The sequence below is a fragment of the Tachypleus tridentatus genome, chromosome 2, assembly GCF_004210375.1.
Source record: "Tachypleus tridentatus isolate NWPU-2018 chromosome 2, ASM421037v1, whole genome shotgun sequence".
NCBI lineage: Eukaryota > Metazoa > Arthropoda > Merostomata > Xiphosura > Limulidae > Tachypleus > Tachypleus tridentatus.
In genome coordinates, this window is record NC_134826.1 from 54033370 (window position 1) to 54055522 (window position 22153).

The following is a 22153-nucleotide window of genomic DNA, read 5'->3' on the forward strand; positions in this document are numbered from 1 at the left end:
TGCTTCGACAATCTTGATGAAACTGAAGCGACATGGAGAGATTTTTTGTTTACGTATTTCTTATTTTAAAAGTCACTAAATATTCCCAAAACGATTAAAACCTCTAGTAACAAGAGTTAATGTTGTTTTAATAAACAGAATAATTTAGAAGATTAAAATCTTACTTTTATCTTTATTGATTGCATTGTTATAAAAATTACAGAATGTGTGATATGTCTATTTTATTTAAGCACAAACTTACCTAATAGAGTATTCGTGTTACGTCCACGACGGGAGCTGAAACCCGATTTTTAGCGTTATATGTCTACTACTTTACCGTTAGGAGTGGGGTAATACAGAAAGAACAAGATAATCAGAGTTAATGATATTTTTAAAGTAAACGTTTAGTGTATCCTTGTAGGATGTTTGTTATGGTGTCGTAAGAATTACCATAGAAACACGTCCATTTCTCCACAAGAACCAACAGAAGAAGATAACGTGTTTCTTAGTATAAAAATTAGGTTTAAAAATTTCGCGCAATTTAAAAAAAAATATTAGTTGAGGTATACGTGTTTAAGGAGAGACTGGACTAATGAGATGTCGAAATAGGCTTAGTTGTCAGCTGTGGAACTGAGATTTTGTGACTTGAGTCCCCTTAAATTTGATCTGCACTGTGGAACTAGTTCTGAAAGCCTCTGATTGTCCAGTTGAGCTTGTCTAGGCCTGCCGGACTTTTAAGCCTAAATCACTGCCACGTTAGTTAACAAGCAGTACAATAGTTAACAGTGAGTTCACTAACTGCTTTCCCTCTAGTCTATTATTTCAAAAGTAGGGACGTTCAGTCCAGATAGAGCTCATGTACCTAAGGTAAATACAACAGAAAGAAACTTTAATGTAGGTAAATATACATAAACAAACTTGTAGACAGCTCGATGATAAATGTTATTTTAAAGCACGAATTTTACATATATTACTTATCATCATGCCATTTTCGTGTTTCTGTTCTCCAGCTAAAACTAAACCCATTCTTCACGTTCAGGTTTGCTTGACTACATTTCCAAGTCTACAGCTATTATGACTTCCTGATGGATTTTAGCAGCATCATGGATACTTTAAGACACTCTTCTTGGTTGAAGGTACGTTGATAAATGAGATACGCTTTACTTATATTCAATAGGATACGATACTTTTAAATAATTATCTCCATCTATCTTAATATCTCTTATTCTATTTGATTGATAGCTCGTGGGTTTATTTATTTAGAATATACACCTTTCTTTAAACTATCGTTTCAAATCCACATTAAATATATATTTTTCTACATCAGACACGTTTGTTGTTTTTGAGAAACTTTTTTAAGATTATGATTCTTTTAACATCATGCTTTGAACAAAATTTAGTCACTTTTGAACTGTTAAAACTACTAATGTGTTAATTATTTTATGGAATATATTCTAGTTATTGTCTCCATGTCATGAATATAACTTACCTTATCTTTATTTATAATTTGCGCAAATTTTGATTTGTCAAAAAAACCCAACCAAATAGACATTTTAATGTGTAATAAATCTTCATTGTAGACAGTCACGTCATACATGATGACCTTGTTTATGAATTTACAACGCTAAAAATCCCAGGTTCGATTCCCCGCAGTGGACCCAGCAGATAGCCCAATATAACTTTACTCTAAAACAAACCAATTGTTTTGAAATTAAGCACAAAGCCGCACAATGGGCTACCCGTGCTCTGCCTACCATGAGTATCAAAACCCGGTTTGGTTTCTAGCGGAGTACACAGACATGCCGCTATGCCACCGGGGGGGGGAACAAATAAATATAACGAACGTAGTCGTAAGTACCTCTCCTTCATTAAATTAGTAGCGGACAATAAACCAATGTATTGTGAGTAAAGCAACAAAACACGTGGTGTATAACCAAAGAATAATTGAGTAATAAAACGTTATGAAGGATGAGGTATGTCATACATTTGATGATCCCAGAGTCGTTAAGCCTACAAACTCTGATGCTAAGTTAACTTAGTAGGTTAGAAGAACTAGAGTGAGTTATTTAGAACAGAAACTGATAATTATTAAATGCTTTGCTTATTTTAAACTTATCTAATTATATGCGAGTAATATAATTATTAATTAGTACATGTTTATTGTACATTTTAAGTTCATTGTGATGTTAACTTAGAATTCTTCAAGCTTGATATTTTATTAAATAATTAATCTATTCATATCCGTGGCTCAGGGGTAAATCTATGGACTGAGACAGAGGACACCAAACTGTGATCCGCAGTCCCCTTGGTGTCAGCAGTAATATATCAAATTTATTAAATTAGTGTGTACTGAAGGCGTAACGAATAAAATAAAGTGCTAAGATATTATAAAACTAATATAGTTATATATATAAATTCCAAATTGATAATTGTAATTAATATTAATTAAATTATGTAAATTTGTTGTTGGCTTAGCACAGTTGCTTGTCAATCACAAAAAAACAAGACAGTTCATTTCCATTTAGATTGTCACATATAAAATCGAAGTATAGAAATAATCTTAGCATGAAGCTTGGTTTTCGTTTGAAACTGTCAGACATTGATCCATAAATTGACAATATTGTTTTAACAAAGCAGTATCATCCTTGACAGTAAAGTAAGTCTTTAAACCTATTTTCATTATTCGTTTTTTAAAACTAGAGTCAAGCTCTAAAGGTAGTAATATACGTATATGATACACCAGTTAAACATGATAAAAACTATTTTGTAACAGGAGACGGTTCACCAATAAAGTAAAGAAGATGAAGGGGATCCACTGGTTGGCAAAGATTGGGAACTCCTGAACAAAGTCGCTAAAAATTGGGCTTCAATGCCCGTAGTGGGTACAGCACAAATAGCCCCATGTGAAGCTTTGTGGTTAAATACAAATAAAAACACTATTTAATCAGATTTTGTTCTAAGTTCATGTGCATTAAATTAATTTACAAACACAGTAATTGTTTAGAATATTTTCATGATTCTAGATATTTAAGTTCTAGTATTTTTCGATACTGTTGATATTATATATATATACATGTTTACTGTCTTCAGGCACAGGCACTCATAGAAATATTTTAAAGGGAGACAAAACACGCTTGTAGGTAATCAACAATTACAGTGTACGTCAACAGACTAAAATAATATATGTTATACGTGCATGATAAACGCAAACACAATTCTACAATTTTAATAAAAATTACTAAAAATACTTAGCTTACATTATAATACGTGAATTTTTGGTGAAATGCAAGGTGAACAAAAAAAAAAAACATCTTGCTTTTTCGTACGGACACATTTGTTTTCAGGGCTTCTTTGCAGATAGCAACACGTTAGCAGACGAAATTAAATTAGCGTCTGGTATCGAAAATCAAAAGTAACTAATTAGGCTTAGCCAAGATAACATCAAATGCTTCATTACGAAAGTTCCATTATATTGTATTTGTTGTTTTATCTATAGTTTCTTCGACCAGTGTTCCAGATGCAAACAAAACAAATTAATAAACCTTGGTTTTGAAATACATCTAAATAAAACCCTTCTAATATGTTTTCAAAGATACTAGGGTTATGAAAAATACAAAAAGAAACTTCATAAAACCTTCACAAAATATTTTATTTTGAGGCATTGGAGTAATAGCTGCTGGATGTTTTTAATTAACTAGAATTTGTCTTTATTGTTAGCAGGTAGGACATAAACTGAGAAAATCGGTCTTATTTCACATTCAAGATTGTACCTTAGAAACGAAATACGTTACGAAGTGTGCAAATAAATCTAATTTAAACAATACGAATACGATTTGCACCGTATTATGGCAAAGTTAAACATTGTGTACGATCGTTTGGGATTTTTGTTTCTCAATGAGTTGTTTAGTTTTTCACTTATTGTGTTATAATAGCTGCCTTACGAATTCAAACAAATGTGAAAGATTAGACCCATTACTTGCTAACTTATTTTTGTAGTTCTGTGAAAAGCATTGACTGGACAACTACTCACAAGAGCTTAAACGCTCAACTTAACACCAGATGACGTCATCTGTTGATGGTGACTTCTTTACTTAACACCAGATGACGTCATCTGTTGATGGTGACTTCTCTACTTAACACCAGAACATGAAATCATTTGTTGATGGTGTACTCCCTACTTAACACCAGAACATGAAGTCATTTGTTGGTGATGACTTCCCTACTTAACACCAGAACATAAAGTCATTTGTTGATGGTGACTTCTTTACTTAACACCAGAACATGAAATCATTTGTTGATGGTGTACTCCCTACTTAACACCAGAACATGAAGTCATTTGTTGGTGATGACTTCCCTACTTAACACCAGAACATAAAGTCATTTGTTGATGGTGACTTCTTTACTTAACACCAGAACATGAAATCATTTGTTGATGGTGACTTCCCTACTTAACACCAGAATATAATACCATTTGTTGATGGTGTACTCCCTACTTAACACCAGAACATGAAGTCATTTGTTGATGGTGACTTCTTTACTTAACACCAGAACATAAAGTCATTTGTTGATGGTGACTTCTTTACTTAACACCAGAACATGAAATCATTTGTTGATGGTGACTTCCCTACTTAACACCAGAATATAATACCATTTGTTGATGGTGTACTCCCTACTTAACACCAGAACATGAAGTCATTTGTTGATGGTGACTTCCCTACTTAACACCAGAACATAAAGTCATTTGTTGATGGTGACTTCCGTAATTAACACCAAAACATGAAGTCATTTGTTGATGGTGTGTTCTTTACTTAACACCAGAACACGAGTTCATCTGTTGATTATGTACTAACATGAGTTCAGCTATCGATGGTGCACTAACATGGTATACTTCTTACTTAATTCCAGTTGTAAATTTCAATCATTATCAATACTTTTAATAATAAAACGTATCGATGTCCTCCTTATGTCAAGTGGATCACATTATATTACTGGTATAATAATGATGAAAGATTTTTTTTTTCTGAAACAACCTAGTTATGTTTCTAATGTAGTGAAACGTAAGTATGAAAACAATTTGTGTGCCAGAAACAATATAAACATGTACATTTATGGGCATGTGGGACAACATGGATATTTTAAAATATATTTTATACATTGAAGTGTGTGTGTATTTAGAAGACATTTGAAAGAATCACGTGCATGTTTTCAGAATAAGTTTTGATCTGTTTTTAATATACACCGAACCATTTTAATTCCATTTTACACGAGTTAACCCTTTTATGAATGAAATAGTTACAATAATATTTAGGTATTGGTGAAGTGATTGGAGGTACTTAAAACGTCATTAGAAAACTGACGAAATGCTAAACTGATATACAAAGAGAACAAAGGTAAAGAGAAAGATCCCCTTCCAACTATCTAAGTCCAGCTGCTCAACTCTTTCTGGAAGTATCGATGTTTACCATAAAATTTTATCGTGGTTTGTACTTCTGTGAACATTTCACAACTTTTAGAGTAACGGTAACGGAGACTGTGACGAGGTGTTTGTCTGTGAGGGGACTGGTGGTGGGGTGGGGCATGTTTGTGGTCACGCGCGCTCGAATCAATCGGTAATTCTATTTGTATATAAATTGGTCAATATTTCACACAAGTTAAATTACATGTATGATGTAACGACACCTTTGAAAAATTAAACAAAAAATATATCGATTTCTTTCTTAATGGGAACATGTACTTTAGAAACTTTGTGTTAAACTTATCATAAAGAATTTCATTTATAAATCTTGGGAAAAAATGTTATTAAAATATTTTAGGAGCAACAGAATCCCGTTTATGTTCGTGAGCTAAAGTTTTCTGATAATGTTTAAATATAATAATTCCTGTACTACAGCTTTCTGTTTATATGTAACTACAATACTTCGTGTACTACAGTTTTCTGTTTACATTATAATTCAGTAGTTCATGTATTACAACCTTTCTTGTGTGTAAAACGTGTTACAACTAGCAAAAGCTCGTTGAAACAATTCAGTGATAATTTTCTTAACAATAGCCATGAATAAATACAAAATATGCAGTTAACCCAATGAATCAGAGTATTTAGTGGACCGTTTACTGTTGTCTTTTGTCATTTCAATGAGAAAAATTGCCTTGTGTTTATAAGCAAAGAACTCTGACAGAATTGCAATGTTAGTAAAATATCTGAGTTTTGGTGCACCAGTGCATTCATCATAATAGAACGCTCAGGTTTGCGAAGTAGCTATGGGAATTTTTTTCTGCTGGATGCCACCGTTCCTTGTCTTTTAACTGAGCGCAAGAAAAGACTGTTATGGAAGTGAATGCTTTTTATCAATTTTATGAGAAGTGTCAAAGGGAATATTGAACTGAATTAAAATCAGTTTTGTTCGAGACAATAGAATAAAGTAAAGCATGTGTATTGTACCGACATGAAAATAAAAAAATAAATATAAACCGAACAACAACAAATATATTCTCAAACACAACCCTCTCTTTATTTGTTTATTGTATTGATACTTCCCCTATATTCGGAGCAGAGTCAAATGAAGAAAGGATGCTGCTGTATTTTGGTGAAATTCACTCATAAAAAGAAACATTTTTGTGCTTAATAAGCTGTTATTATATTTCAGATTAATCGTTCAACTTTTGATAATGTAGATGGACCAATGTGGATATTGATGTGAAATTTAAGGAACTGAAAAACATAATATAATTTTCTATTAGTGTAATCTTGGAAAGAAGCATATTCATGTATAATGTTTTTTCTGTGATTAACCGATCAAAAGATATTGTCCGTGACAGACAGACATGTAGCTGTTATATACAGTAAAACCTGTTTAAGGCGGAATCGCCCGGCACCGAGTAAGATTTCCGGCTTAAGCAGGTTTTCCAGCTCAGATGGTGAACATGCATTTCCTTAGTTATATATAATTTTTCAGCCGAACGTTATACGTGTTTGACTCAAGGGAAGTAAGACTTTTGTGAATAAAGTTATTATATTGTTTATGCTATATTTATTAAAATGAGAACAAAATATACATTCAAAATATACATAAGTACACAAAATCTTAATCAAATTTATTTGAAGAAACTATCCAATTTCAACTGTTTATATTTTTAATGGGCTTTCACGTGCGGTTAAATAAGAACTCAATTCTACGGCCTTTTCATGAAGCTCATTTTTCCCCTTCATTTTTGCATACAATTTAATATCGTAAATATAACTTAACACTTGTGATGAAGTAGGAATTTCTATTTTCTTACTATCTTTTCCATTTTGTTCATCTTCTGAATCTCTCATACTGTTACCATCTTGTGATTCTATTATAGATTTTAAATCAGTTTCATCAGTTTATGTTAAAACATTCTTGTCAACGTTTGCAAAACTCCATGTTCACAGACTCATTCTGTATCAGTCTTCTCCATCAGAGTTTGGATTTCACTAGAATCATCATAACAAACAACTTCTCCACAATTTCTGCCATTATCAAGAATAAATTCACAGTTTCAAAAGCACTTTATTACACATTCATCTTTTACACATTTGATTGAGTGACTTAAAAATGTAATTGTATCTAACACGTCAATTTTCATGGTCATTTCAGATGCTCTCTTACAGTACTCCATGTTTGTAATAATATGTTGAAACATCAGTTTTCTGTATTTCAATTTTATACACTGTATAATTCCATTATCTAGTGTCTCTAGAACTGATGTTTTACATGGAGGTAGAAAGACTAAACGAACATTTGAAAGATGAACTTTTGGGTGACGAGTTGAATTATCTAGGAAAAGTAGAATATTCCTATTTTCTTGCTCCATTCTTTTGTTTAATTTGTTTAAAAATCCTCGAATATAACACTTGTCATCCAGTCTTTATTATTCGCTTTCCATTCCACAGGAAGTTGATTCTTCCTTAAATTTTTGAAACAGCGTGGATTTTTACTTTTACTTATCACCCGTGGTTTCTCTAGTTTTCCATCAGCAAATGCGACCAAACGAACAATCACCAAAATAATGACGGAGAAAATAGAACAGAATATATTTAACCAATACTTATTGTAACAAAATGTCCGAGAATTTATCAATATTTAAATAAATTATTAATTAAACAAAAATTTATTAATATTTAAAGAAATCATTAATTAAATAAGAAATTAATATTTAATAAAAAAATGTTCCGCCTTACTCAGGTTCTAATCCTACTTGTTGATAGATCGAGTAGGTGATAGTTTTACGTCCGCGTTACTCAGGTTCTGTCATATAGAGAGTTTTTTATAAGAGAAATCTTAAGACAATGCTACAAAGTTTTGATATTTCTGACTTGTACAGGTTTCCGCCCTATGCAGTTTCCGGTTAGACAGGTTTTACTGTGTAAACATATTTTTTATTCATGAACGTCTAGAAGTAATATATATGAACCTGGATTTGTAGCTAAATAACTTACGAGTTGATTTCAGTTGTTACATAATAAATACTTACAGTTTTTACAGATGTAACCAAGACCTGAAATTGAGTACTCTAAACAAATGTTGGCGCCCGGCATGTGTCAATTGGTTAGGGCGCTCGCCTCGTAAGCTGAGGGTCGCAAGTACAAATTCCCGTCACACCAAACAAACTCGCTTTTCAGCCGAGGGAGTTATATAATGTTACGGTCAATCCCAATATTCGCTGGTAAAAGAGTAGCCCAATATTTGGCGATGGGTGGTGATGACTACCTGTCTTCCTTCTAGTCTTACGCAGTTAAATTAGGGACAGCTAGCATAGATAAAACTCATGTAGCTTTGCGCGAAATTCAGAAACCAAACCAAATCAAACCTGAAAAATGCTGCTATCTACACGTGGTAATAACCTGTTATTAAGAACTAATAGTTCTTGTTACCATAATAGCTTCTATCTTCGTAAAATACTTGGCCACGTTTATCCTCCAGTGTGTCTCTTTTGTTCGTATCTTGAAAGTTTAGTATTCGTGAGAATGGAGGGTTTGTGAACCAATGAGAGCTCATTAATTATACCCTAATTGTCTACGTACGAACATCTTAAGTAATAACGACATTTTTATTGGCTAGATGGGAGTTTTTGAAAACGGAATCTTCCTCATTGTAAAACCGTTCCACGTGTTATATTTTGTAGAAAATTATAACGTATGAGAACGTTGTAATTACTTGTAATTGTACCAAGGCAATATTTAAAGAATATTGGGTGGGAGACGTACGAAACTTAGTAATTAGAAAGCTGATAATCTAACTTAATGTTTAAATATTGTTCCTCTGCTTAGATTGTGTTTTTCTCCCTAGTGGCACAGCGGTATGTCTGTGGACTTGCAACGCTAGAATACAGGTTTCGATACCTATGGTGGGCAAAGCGCAGATAGCCTATTGTGTAGCTTTGTGCTTAACTTCAAACAAACAAACAGTTGCATTTGGATACTTGTGAAAGGATTAAACGTAATATAAGTAAAAAATAGAACAACCCGTTTGTCTGTTGAAAATGAGTTATCAGTTATCATAAGTAAAGTAGAAAACGTGTGAACTTCACGTATTCTGGTTATTAACTTTAAAAACGTTGGTTAAAATTCTTCTTTTTTCTAGTCCTGTTAATAGATACTGTTATATTTATACTAATTACGTACAGAAGAAATGAGACGAAGTGATAAGAGTTAATGTTTTTGTTTGTTTTTAAATTTATCCTCAACAAAATAGTGTGGACTTGTTTGTTTGTTTCCAAATTTACCCTCAACGAAATGGTGAGAAGTTGTTTGTTTGTTTGTTTGTTTGTTTGTTTTAAATTTACCCTCAACAAAATAGTGAGGAGTTGTTTGTTTGTTCTTAAATTTATCCTCAACAAAATAGTGAGGAGTTGTTTGTTTGTTTTTAACTTTACCCTCAACGAAATAGTGAGGAGTTGTTTGTTTGTTTTTAACTTTACCCGTGTTTAAAGTAATAACATACCTGTATTTAAAGTTGTAATGTACCTGTATTTAAAGTAATAAAGCACTGATCTGTTATAAAACATTTTTCGTTTGAAATTATCTTCTTGTGTTATTTACTGTTAAATTAAAATATTAAATAATTAAGATAACAATTACTTGTATTTTGTTGTTTTATCAAGAGGTGATCTCTGTGATTTATTAGACAATTAAAGCTGTAAAAAATAAGTAAGTCTGGAAATTTTTATCTCAACATAATCAAAGGGAAAGCACTGTTAAACTGTACCTTTGAATTGAATATTCCACAAAGTGATTGATATCTGATGGTGATGATGTTTTTGTGACACGCATATTTCTCCGACAATCTTCATTTGAGTTCGTTCACGTAGATGTGAACCATTAACTTTCCAGAACATATATTTTTCTATATTTTTAATGGTAGACGTCTAACAATAGAACTGTGATATTAACTGATCTAATTTAGTAAAATGATATTGTTGATAGTAACGTGAAAAAGGACATTTAACATGACAAACTGCATGACATTAACATACACATAAAAGAATATCCACTAATTATCAATAACATTCTGGTGTCCCTGTTTTTACGAGCAGTCTATAGTTAGTTTTACTATCAAATCACACTAATTTTTTGGGATTTTTAAGGACAAATCAGCTCAGGACGGATGAAGATTTTTTAAAATTAAAATGAGTTAATTTATTGTCAGAAACAAAATAAACAAGTGTGAAATGATATTAAGTTACGACGACTTAAGAGAATTTTTGAATACTAAAAAAAATCGTGGTTTGATTTGCTCGATAAGAAATTAGATAATCTTCATTTTATTAATAAAGCGCCATCTGGAAGCATATGACAAACGATTCCGAAGTCTTAAGTTTTTAAAAGCTTCACAGAGATTCTTAAAAATACTTTCACACGTTAGATACAAAATTTTATTATTAGGTATTTGCGCTGAAAAAAACATCTTCTCCAGACGTTCGTGTTTAGATACATAACATAAGAAAAAACATCGTAGAAAGATGACTAGCATAAGATCACTCAGGAAACGACATTTTATGTAAAGTTTGGGAGGACGCTACATTGATAATTATTTTGTATTATTCTTGAATTTCGCGCAAAGCTACTCGAGGGCTATCTGCGGTACTTGTCCCTAATTTAATAGTGTAAGACTAGAGTGAAGACAGCTAGTTATCACCACCCAACGCCAACTCTTGAGCTACTCTTTTAACAACTAATATGGGGATTGGCCATCACATTATCCCTCCCTCAGCTGAAAAGGCATGTTTCGTGTGGCTGGGATTCGAACCCGGGCCATGCCGGGGGGTTAATGATAAGAAAAACATAAATTAACAAGGTTTATTGTGTTATTTAGTACTTTGTTTTGAGTTTATATGAGTCATAAAGTAATGTTAGCTCAATAGTTAAGCTCAAATTTTAGGCTCTGAGCATTAAATGGCGGCGAGATAAAAATACACATAAACCCCCATATGTTTTCAGAGATATTGTACGACCTGTGTGCTTCACTGGAGATCCACTCGTAAGGTCTCAAGATCTAAAGAACTCTAACACATCACAAGCAAAATGAGTCATGTGAAATCAACATGAAAACTTAATTCACAAAAACGAACGAGTGAAAAACATGCTCTTTGTTTAGAATAAAAGTCAACATTTGTTAATTCGTGTTAATCGCTCAACTGCGATATCCAATAAACTTAATAAAATAATATACGGCTGTCATGTGGGAGACGAGAATAAACGAGATTTCTTGGCACGTGCACACGTGAACTACTTTTCTTGTGACATTATGGAGCTTTAAATATGATTACTAGATTATTTAATTGCATAAACTAATGCTTTAAAACAAAACAATAATTAGAAATATTAGGAGTAACTAGTAAGTGTTAGTTTATACATTACAATGTTTAAATTTTCACTCTTCAAACGCCTAACTTTTTCTTTCAACAGTCAAGTGGAAATTCGAAACTAATTTTGTAATTAATAATTATCCCAGAAGTTTATATCGCTTTCTCTTCACTGACCACACTTTTAAGACTTAAAACAGTATGACAAATAAATTGCTAATGTGATTAGGTCATCACTTTCTTTTAACCCAGAATTAACGCGGAAAATTATGAAAACTTACCTCAAATCCTTGCAAACCTTTCAAATACGGGCGAATTTTCGTAATATCAAGAACGGTCAAATTAAGAAATGTGTATGTTATTTGAAATGTGAATTTTGTATGCGTAGAAAGACCTTCCACGTTTGTCAGTTTGTCTGAAACTAGGTATTGTCATAGACATGGAAACAGGTGTTATACCATGAACATTCACCCTCACAAAATGAAAGAAGTCATTAAATATTGAGATGAAAACAAAATATTGTCTGAGACCGTGACTCAAAGATAGTTTCCTTTTAAACGTAAATTGAGGTAATCACCTGCACAAGAACAGGGATACTGGTCCCTCTTAAACTTGTATTGCTACACACAGAAAAGTAAGATAATGTTTAAGTGTATTACACGAAACAACTATTCAGTTGTTATTCTCGTCTCTTTATGTTTCACGCAACATACGGCTTGTTGTGAGGCAGAAAGCTACATGCTAGAATATCTGCTTACCACGGGTATAGAACCCCTATTTCTAGTAGTATAAGGCCGCAGACATACCACTGTGCCATAGAGGAATACATAGAAACGCGCGACACAGAACCTATTAATGTATAGTTGTAATTGTTTATAAATTAAGTCAGAAGATGGAACTGTGAATCAAGAAAACTGATATTTGTGTTTCCAGGACGTAATCCCATTAGGGAAGGGTCTTTTGTTTTACACATAACTAACTATTTCGACATTTTTACTCAAGAGGGGATATTTTAAAAGTATCTTAATTAATTTTTATTACGACGTTTATTTTCTTTTTATGCATTTAGTAATTTCTTTTGTGTTATATCTTTATACAATCGGCTCCTTTATGGCATTCTTTAGAAAGTGTCGGTTTTGTAAATTTTTTTAGGCAACTGCTGGTCAAATGGACGAAGAATGCTTACCTATGTATCGCTAACTTTCTACACAAGCGCAGATAGCCCTCGAGTAGCTTTGCGCGAAATTAAGAAAACAAAATAAAAACAAACAACATTTTACTTTTAAACAAATCGACAGTTTCGAACATACAAAACAATAACAAGAAGAAAGGTCAACTCGGAAATGAATTACACAAATACTTAAATATTATAATAAAATGTGAGCGGAAAATCTTGTGTTATTAAATTCTGCTGAGTGATTTTGATTCATAACTGTCATATAATTATATAACATATAATTACATTCATTTTGTTTCCCATTTATGTAGAAAACAAACTTAGTGTGATTACCATATGAAGTACAACACGTTCAACATTTGTTTAGTGTAATTACAACATGAAGTACAAGTCGATATTTTGATTTCATACAAATGAAATATTGACTTATTTGTTAATTAAAACGTCTGTTTGGGTTAAGATAGAAGAAAAAGAGTAGAAACGTGTGTGTTTCACTGGAGTTAGAAGAAGGGGAATAGAAACGTATGTGTTTGGCTGGAGTTAGAAGATGGGGAATAGAAACGTGTGTGTTTGGCTGGAGTTAGAAGAAGGGGAATAGAAACGTGTGTGTTTGGCTAGAGTTAGAAGATGGGGAATAGAAATGTGTGTGTTTGGCTGCAGTTAGAAGATGGGGAATAGAAACGTGTGTTTGGCTACAGTTAGAAGAAGGGGAGTAGGAACATATGTGTTTGACTGGAGTAAGAAAAAGGGGAATAGAAACGTATGTGTTTGGCTGGAATTGAAAGAAAAATTTTAGCTGGAATATGAAGAAAAAAAAAAAACAATGTTTGCTTGACTGGAGTTAGAAGAAGGGATTAGAAACGTGTGTGTTTGACTGAAGTTACAAGAAGGGGGAATAGAAACGTGTGTGTTTCGGTGGAGTTAGAGGAAGGGGATTAGAAATGTCTGTGTTTGACTGAAGTTAGAATAAAGGGGAATAGAATCGTGTGTGTTTCAGTGGAGTTAGAGGAAAGGGAATAGAAACGTCTGTTTGGCTAGAGTTAGAAGAAGGGGAATAGAAACATGTGTGGTTGACTGGAGCTAGAAGAAGGAGATTAAAAACGTGTATGTTTCAGTGGAGTTATAAGAAGGGGGAATAGAAACGTGTGGTTGACTAGAGCTAGAAGAAGGGGAAGAGAAATGTTTTTACTGGGCTTTAACAAATAATTTATAACGTCCTTAAAGAGATAACAAAAGAAACACTAGTTACTTTTGTATTTTCGTTCTGTTATGATATTAAATCGAATTAAAAAATAACATCACCCAGAGGGTCATAAAGATTATTTACACAGAACTGTTTGTTTTACGCCCTCTAGAAATTAATAAATAAATATACGACATTCTTAAATGACTTGTTTATGAGTTTATTTTTTAACGTCTTTAAATAATCACACAGTCCTTACACGCGGTTGATGAGCCATGTCACGGCACGGGCCATTTGATGGTTCGTTGTACAACCAGACAGTCTGGAATCCCATATTGTCGGTGACAGCTTATCAGTCAGCAGTCCTCCACAGATGGCGTTAGAATCGGGAAGCAGGGGAATAGTTTGATGACAAAATAGACTATTTGAGTTCGTTTCATATCCGAAAACGATGAAGTTATATCATCATTAAATTATTATACAAACATTTATTACACAAAAACGTATATTACCTATTTTACGTAAAACAATTACATATTTTACTGATATTAACGTACAATTAACCTGTTTCCATATTACATAGGTTTTTGTTGCTTAATTAAGAAACGTTTAATTTTTTCATCAAGGCAAACAAAAGCAATCCCATCGTGATGAAACGTTTATTCCATGGAAACCGGAGTTCTTAACCGATTTCTGTGTTCCATCTAGGTGTAAGATAGAGTTGAATTATTTTGTTAAATAAATATATTAATAGATACTCTCATTACAATATTTTAATGTCTGTGAATTCGAGGTTTAATGCTTCACTTCTCCTTGCTAAAGTGGCTCAGCATGGCCAAGTGTGTTAAGGCGTTCGACTCGTAATCCGAGGGTCGTGAGTTTGAAACCCGGTTGCACCAAACATACTCTCCCTTTCAGCCGTGGGGGTGTTATAATGTGAGGGTGAATCCCACTATTCGTTGGTAAAAGAGTAGCCTAAGAGTTAGCGGTGGCCGGTGAAGACTAGCTGCCTTTCCTCTAGTCTTACAGTGCTAAATTAGGGACGGCTAGTGCAGATATCCCTCAAGTAGCTTTGCGTGAAATACTAAAACAAACCTTGCTGAAGTAACGTTCTTCGTACCTTGGAGCTGTGCTTATACTATAGGTCACGGTCAGTTTTCAGTTTTGGCCAGACGAGAGTTGGCTATCGATTATTATAAAACTAGGAATGACCATGCACGATTAGTTTTTATGTAGCTTAGCGCAAACTTTCTGACACAAGCAAACAATCTTTGAGTTTGCTTCTTTGAATTTAAGCACTAATTTCCACAATGGGCTACCTGTTCTCTGTCAACAACGGGTATCGAAACCCAGTTTCTAGCATTATAATTTTATAGACATTGTGTTACTGGGGGGGGCAGATTTGTGAGTCATAATGTATTGATATTAAGCATCGTTACCAGATGTACGAAATCTCATACATTGAATGTAAGTTGCACTTTATGACTGTACCACTGAAATGTCAGAGTTACTCTTTGTTAGGCCTAACACTTTCAGATAAAATCAAAACACGAATTAATAAAGAAGTTAAAGGTGATATAAAATATCCTCAATAAATGGTCAGTTGTGACCGAGTATCCAAAACTCGTTTCTCGTTAACGTAAAATTGAATAATAATTCTCAGTGCTTTGAAGCCGTAGGTGCGTTATAAGAATGACTGTTATATCCCACTATTCCATCAGAGCAGCTCAAGAATTTGCAGTAGGTGCTGTTGACTGGATAAATTCTCACCAGTGTATCAGAACAGCCAGCGCGTGTAGCCTTTGTGTAGCTTATTGTGAATATTAAAAAAAAAAAAGACCTTAATCGTTGTCCTGGGCGGCAGTGTATGCTATCATATAAGTAGTTATTAATTAGAGATTAATTACTAGCTAGTGTTAGTCTATGTTTACTGTTAAGCTGCTGCCATCTTCATGGAAGTTCCGGAAAGGACAATCTTTATACAAGGGAATGGCCAGGATTCTTACAGTCAAAAATGCTCAGACAGTTCTGGAATCCCAAATCAAACCTCAGATGTAGGTTTTTGTTACTGAGAACAAAACTATAAGTTTCGAAATATGGTTTTAACGTTATAAGCTTTGTGACTCGTCGCTGAACCAGTGGGTTTGGTTTGTTATGAATTTAGCGCAAAGCTACACGAGGGCTCTCTGCGCTAGCCGTTCCTAATTTAGCAGTAAAAGCCTAAAGAGAAGGAAACTAGTCATAACCACCCACCGCCAACACTTGGGCTACTCTTATACCAACAGTAATGGGATTGACAGGGACATTATAACGTCCCCATGGCTGAAAGGCGAGCATGTTTGGTGGAAGGAGATTGCGAGTCGAACGCCGAACCAGGTATGTTTAGGCGACCTGAAACATAACCTTTCACCCTAATAAACCAGATAACACTACCAGAATAAATAAAAAAAGCGTGAGTAAAATTATGTATGTTAAATTTACAGTGCTTGTGGGGATTAATATAGTTATACGGGTTTCCGATACAGAAATATAGATATTTTCTGCATATTAACCAGCTTCGTAAATCCAAGAATTGGTGTGGGGTATCAAGGCGTTCCAAGTGAGTCTTAATAAAAATGGCCCGGCATGGCTAGGTGATTAGGACGTTCGACTCCTAATCTGAGGGTTGCGGGTTCGAATCCCAGTCACACCAAAAATGCTCATCCTTTCAGCCTTGGGAGTGTAATAATGTGACTGTTAATCCCATTATTCGTTGGTAAAAGAGTAGCCCAAGAGTTGGCAGTAGGTGGTGATGACTAGCTAGCTGCCTTCCTTCTAGTCTTACACTATTAAATTAGGAACAGCTAGCGCAGATAGTTCTCACGTAGCATGGCTCGAAATTCAAAACCAACCAACCAAACAAACTTAATGAAAATCTAGTGTGTTGTTCACATGACTGGAGGTTCACATTAGTCTTACCCAATAAATGGTAGTGAATGCCGTTTGTAACATACCTTCCTCCGATCTGTCAGTCCAGAAGTACTTACCTTATGACTTTGCATTATTCATTTATCGTTTCTGTGAGAAATACCAAAACGATATTTTACAAATAAATCGAAAGGCAGAAATAACAGTTAACGAGTCTTGGAATTTAGATTTATCATCTAAGTAAGAATAATGAAAGATTATTTTTTTACAACAGTGGTGGATACTTAGCGACAACATTATAGAGGTATATATAGTGTAGTTTATTTGTGCACTAACATATTTAGACAACTGCAACTAAGAAAAATGGAATTAAAATATGTTAGAGGTAGACACCCTGGAGCCCGTAACCCAATCACAACAGACCAGAACAGCTGATGTAACCAAAATTAATATGCCTTCCTGCGTATCATCTGATATGCAATCACTGAAATAACAATGAAAACGCAACAATGATAAAATTCGGCTAAAGTAGCTCAGAAATTGGCGGTGTGCTATGTTGAATAGCTACCTTCCTTCTTATCTATTACTTCTAAATTATGGACGGCCAGCGCTGAGAGCCCTTGAGTAACGATATGTGAAAGTTAACAAACAAACAAATGTAGGATAATGATGTAAAATAAATACGGTGAAAACAATATTAATTTGAAACAGAAAAAAAAAAGGATTGTGTAAACATTCAAATCTGATGAATATGTGTGGGGTAAACTGTAAATGTAGTTATTTGGTTTGAATTTTGCGTAAAGCTATTTGAGCTGACAGTCTGTATTTTAGCAGTTTAAGACTAAAGGGAAGGCAGCTAGGCATCACCATTCACCGCCAACTTTTGGGCTACTATTTGACTAAGGAATAGTGGGATTGACCATCACATTATACGCCCCCAAGGTTGAAAGGGCGAACATGTTTGGTTCCACAGGGATTCGACCCCGCGACCCTCGGATTACGAGTCGAGTGCCTCAACCACCTGGCCAAATGTAGTTATAATCCTATATATATATATATATATATACAGTGTTTGGAAGAGAAATAAGACAGAAAGTATTAACATGTTCATATCCACAGACATATAACTACATAAAATGGCAACTGTTGATTAAAGACTTCTCAGTTCTAATCAGAAGTTCCTTGTATTTTTTTATCCATAAGATCATAAATTTTTGTTTCTACTTTAACCCTGAAGGGGTGATCGAATTTAGACATTAATAAATCGTGCTGTACCCCATAAACGTAGCAAGAGTTTGTTTCATGAAAGCTCTTTTACAAGTCTCTCATTTTCAACGACAAATATTTCTCAATAAATTTCTTCAGAAGTTCTAGACTACATGCGACACAGTTTCTTTTTTTGACAATGATCGCGGGGTTTAAATGTTGATATCACAAAGTGTGATTAACTTTTAGCGAATGACCAGGACTTTATGTCATATATGTGGGCAAATACGATTCAATCACAATGTTCTTACTGATGTTATTAAATCTAGGACGAAAAAAAGTACTAGAAATTCGGCATTTTCTTCCTGATTCGTCTTCGTCTTCCTTTATTTGTCATGAATAATGAAAATGAAAATTTTGCTGAACGATATTTCAGTATAGCAATCCCAATTCAAAATCTTTTAGTGTTCAACTCTAACATCAGCTAAACCACCAGGATTTTAAAAACCTGTTAACTAGTTAAAGATCACACCCATTTTCGTGGTTCATACAATTTGAACTCAGACCTATTGAATGATTAAAACATACAATAGGCCTGAGAAGAATGGTCTAGTTTTAATCGTTCAATATGCTTGACAAACATTATTGATATTCCGATATTTAAGCCATCTACTAGGCCTAACAAACAAGGCAACTGTTTCAACGTTTTAGTCATTCTTTTCGCTTAACAAGCATAATTCGACAAGTCAGTGTTTTAATGTTTCTTTAAGATTCTTAATTGATAGGTTATTTTTTCCTTTTGTTTTACTTTGAAATCTGAAAACAAATGAACAGTTTTATTACAATGTGGCCTCTTAGACATTAGATGAAAAAAATGCGTACAATATTAATTAACTTTAAAGTTCCATTACTGAAGGTAGAGTGTTTGATGAAATTCAGTAAAAAGCTACAAAATAGCCTATCTCTATTCTACCCACCACAAGTATTAAAATACTGTTTCTAGCGGACTGAGTCCGCAAACATACCGCCACTGGGGGGGGGCTGAAGGTAGATGTTATTTTTTCTTTTTCTCTTTCGCTAGCAATTGCACGTCATGATTAAAATTCTTATCCACATAAACAGATATAATGGTATTTTTTTATTTTGCAATCAAGAACTTGTCATTTTGACAATTTAATTTTACGCTTTGATTTTATCTAATTTCTTATTATAAACATTATTATTAACGTTTTTCAGATTAAATATTTTCACGACAGATGGCACGTCGTGGCCAAACAGACGATCTGTGTACGGAAATTTCCTTGCGTATGTTTTCACCTTGCTACCCTTCGGCAATGATATAACTTATAGAGCGGGAGGGTTAGACTTATAGTAAGACTCCGCGTCCACTAGTTGAGAATCTTTGTGTTTGCTTTTCTTCTTTAAGGTACTGTAGAACGAAAGAGCTGGTGTGAAGAACTATAAGGATTATAATGAATGCCCATAACCATTATATATCGACGGGTAGATACGTAACTGTGTTTGTTGGCGATAGTATTGTCGCTTGAATACCGACCTCGTTGAAACTTACAGTGTAGACTCAAAATATACCGGCTTCCCTCTACGCTTCTCAAGGGCTAAGGCAATTTAAACTATAAGACATAAAAACAAGAAAATCACTGTTTTATTTACAAGCTGACCATTTCAGGTTTTACGGACACCAGTAAATACCTGTCAGTGTTTTTGTGCCATTATTGAAGAAACGATCGAAATCCCGGCCGTTTTCCAGACAGTCTTTCTTCTTTATGATCCAATGAACAAACGAATGCTATTGGTTTTGACGCTCTCGTAGTGATACTAATACAAGAAATAAGCCTTGGTGAAACTACCAGTCTCTAATAATCGTAGAATTTTCAAAGCCTGTTGCTTTAGTTTGAAGTTTCCGAAATTAATAATGGTGTTTGGAAGCGCTGTGTTCAGTTGTGCTGAGGCCTGGTGGCATGAAACCCGTCGAGACAGATTTATTATTCTCGTGACACTGTTTTTGTTAGGTGGATATCCAGCCTGTGGTGAGTTGCATCATAACTTATTTTTTTTTAATCTAACTAACCTACTAGGAAGTCGTTATATGACGGCATCACCTAAACGGTTTTTAGTTTATTTTTAGAAAACAATAATAATGAATTCACACATTTCCGCCTAATGTGGCGTGCTTAAGTTAATAATATATTATTAGTAATTATGTCGATGCACAATGTAACGATAAAGATGTTAACGATTTTTCTAGCCTATTTTTCAAAAAAGGGTCATATATGATTATCTTCGAAAATTAATGATTTTTGCGATAAATCGAGTTTTCTTAATAAAAATGTTGAGAGTTTGTTAACCTTTTCCTACCTGTTATCAAGTATAGTTGAAAAGTCTGTTTATTAATAAACGTTTAACAGTCACTCCAAAATGTCTGTTTTTAAATCTAAAATGTGGAAACTGTAACTAGGTATAAACATTGTTCAGAAATTGACGTTGGGCCTGGCATGGCCAAGCGCGTTAAGGCGTGCGCTTCGTAATCTGAGGGTCGCGGGTTCGCGCCCGAGTCGCGCCAAACATGCTCGCCCTCCCAGCCGTGGGAGCGTTATAATGTTACAGTCAATCCCACTTTTCGTTGGTAAAAGAGTAGCCCAAGAGTTTGCGGTGGGTGGTGATGACTAGCTGCCTTCCCTCTAGTCTTACACTGTTAAATTAGGGACGGCTAGCACAGATAGCCCTCGAGTAGCTTTGTGCGAAATTCCAAAACAAACAAACAAAACATTGTTCAGTATATATGTTAGATTTGTTAGAAAATTCATTAAAGACATGAAGTAAACCATCTAAGCCGGATTCGTGGAGATGTGTGTGCTCAAGTTAGTAACTAGTTTCCTTTCTGTTTTATGGCTTTAACTTTGAGAGAGTTTTTTTTAAATATTATTTTAGGTATCCTTAGTTTCTTGTATGTTGTTTTTTGTCAGTGATTATGTATTTAAACTTCTTATGACATCATATTGATTTGTTTCAAAGTATAAACAAACATCATCAGTGATTTAAATTGACCGCTAATTTATTCAAAAAATTAGCGATTTTTTCATTATAGAGTAAAACATGCTTCCAGTTGTGATTATGTTTGGTTTGTTTTCGCTCCAAACTATATAATGGTCTATCTGTGTCCTACTTACTTGAGAGCTTGTATTTCCATGTACTGTGTTCTAAAACGTACAGTTGTGTTTGATAGAAAGTTAAATAACTGAAAACAGAATATCTCTCTTCTATCTAATGAAACATCCCAGATGGCTTCTTTATTACGTTTAGTGGGAACAACCTTATGGTTCAGCTATTGCTGTTAAAATATAATGGGTAAAGGGTTAATGCCCTAGTTAAGAAAAAACAAAAAGCATGTTCTTTATATCCCTCCCGTACATTGTGCCTATTTATGGTTGTTTTACATACACTTCAATGCAAAACAGAAAAGTTGATTTAAAGAAACGATGTTTTCTGTTTTAAATATAAAGGAATATTAAAAGCCAAAATAAATAAAATTTAATAATGTTTCGTTAAATTTCGTCGAAAGCTATCGACATCTGGTATAATATACCGGATTATTTGTAATAAAGCTAATTTCTAGAAGCCCACCAGTGGCACAACGATATATCTATAGACTTACAACACAATAAGTTATATAACAGTGTAGGAAGAGAACAGATAATTCACTGTATAGCTTTGTATTTAACATTAAAAGAAAAATAATCTAGAATTTCTGTTGTCATGTTCATGTCATGTCTTTAACGTTGTTACCTGGAGCTGCGATTCGCGAATAGGTCTGAAAGCTGGATGGTCTGAACAGTATTTAAAATAAAAAAAACGTC

At 33.8% G+C, this 22153-nt stretch overlaps 1 protein-coding gene and 1 long non-coding RNA gene across 3 annotated transcripts in view; both read left to right on the forward strand.

Annotated features, from left to right (window-relative positions):
- Positions 1–693: 693 nt before the first annotated feature.
- Positions 694–2882, forward strand: LOC143235614 (uncharacterized). The gene is made up of 3 exons (XR_013019339.1): positions 694–846; positions 1019–1115; positions 2753–2882. It is a non-coding gene; the product is annotated as an uncharacterized LOC143235614 (long non-coding RNA).
- Positions 2883–19591: 16709 nt separating this feature from the next.
- Positions 19592–22153, forward strand: part of LOC143243841 (uncharacterized) — a 39425-nt gene continuing 36863 nt past the window's right edge. Inside the window, exon 1 of one of the 2 annotated variants that reach the window (XM_076487534.1) lies at positions 19592–20326. Coding sequence is in view for 1 of the 2 variants with exons in the window: in XM_076487533.1 (XP_076343648.1) it covers positions 20212–20326 (115 nt within the window). In the remaining variant the exon portion in view is untranslated. The remainder of the gene's footprint in view (positions 20327–22153) is intronic. The other variant, XM_076487533.1, reaches the window with a different exon arrangement.